Raw genomic sequence first — 621 nt, 5'->3', positions numbered from 1 at the left:
CGGTGGGCGCACCGCAGAGTGTCCGCGCCGTCTCCGCAGACGCCGCACCGCGCGCTGGACGCCGGACCCTGAGGAGGAGCCAGCGCAGGGTGACCCAGGAGTGGTGGGCGTGACGGAACCGCGCGCTCCACACTCGCTCCCGGGAACAGCCAGGGTCGGACCGCGGTCCCGGAGCGCTGGGAAACCGCAGGGCGCCGCGTGGCGATCGCAGGACTGTGGGCCCCGCGGTTCCGCAGTCGCGTGCCCTGGAGGGCAGGGCTGTCCCAGCATCTTCTGGCCGCAACCCGCAGGCACCGGGTGCCTGGACCTGGCTTCCCCGAGGTGAACTCGGACCCCCTGTGGGACTGGCTCAGGGGTCCCCCAAACCGGCATTGCCCAGAGGAAGTGGGAGCGGTGCGAAATGAGGCGGGATGAGGGTGGAGATCGAGGGGCTGCCATGTATGCTGAGCCAGCCTCCCTTTATTGTCCTGCTAAGGGGGACAAGGTAACCTCTGGAATGAGAATGGGACGTGTCCAGAGCAATATGTCCTGCTGCTGAAAGCCCTCTAGGAGTCTCCCCTCCTCTTCCCAGTCCCCAGACACCCCCCACTCCCTCACCCCCCCACCCACGCCCAGCCCCTG

At 68.4% G+C, this 621-nt stretch overlaps 1 protein-coding gene across 1 annotated transcript in view; it reads right to left on the bottom strand.

The window, feature by feature from the left end:
- The window catches only part of AIRE (autoimmune regulator), a 10,557-nt gene that overhangs the window by 2,988 nt on the left and 6,948 nt on the right, over nt 1-621 (bottom strand). Inside the window, exon 11 of the mRNA XM_021711536.1 lies at nt 1-68. This exon is cut by the window's left edge and continues 105 nt beyond it. Within this exon, the coding sequence (XP_021567211.1) occupies nt 1-68 (68 nt within the window). The remainder of the gene's footprint in view (nt 69-621) is intronic.

This window comes from Carlito syrichta, unplaced genomic scaffold (assembly GCF_000164805.1).
Source record: "Carlito syrichta isolate Samal-C Ts95f unplaced genomic scaffold, Tarsius_syrichta-2.0.1 Scaffold302353, whole genome shotgun sequence".
Lineage (NCBI taxonomy): Eukaryota > Metazoa > Chordata > Mammalia > Primates > Tarsiidae > Carlito > Carlito syrichta.
The sequence above is the reverse complement of the archived record's forward strand: the minus strand, read 5'-3'. Positions and strand labels throughout refer to the sequence as shown.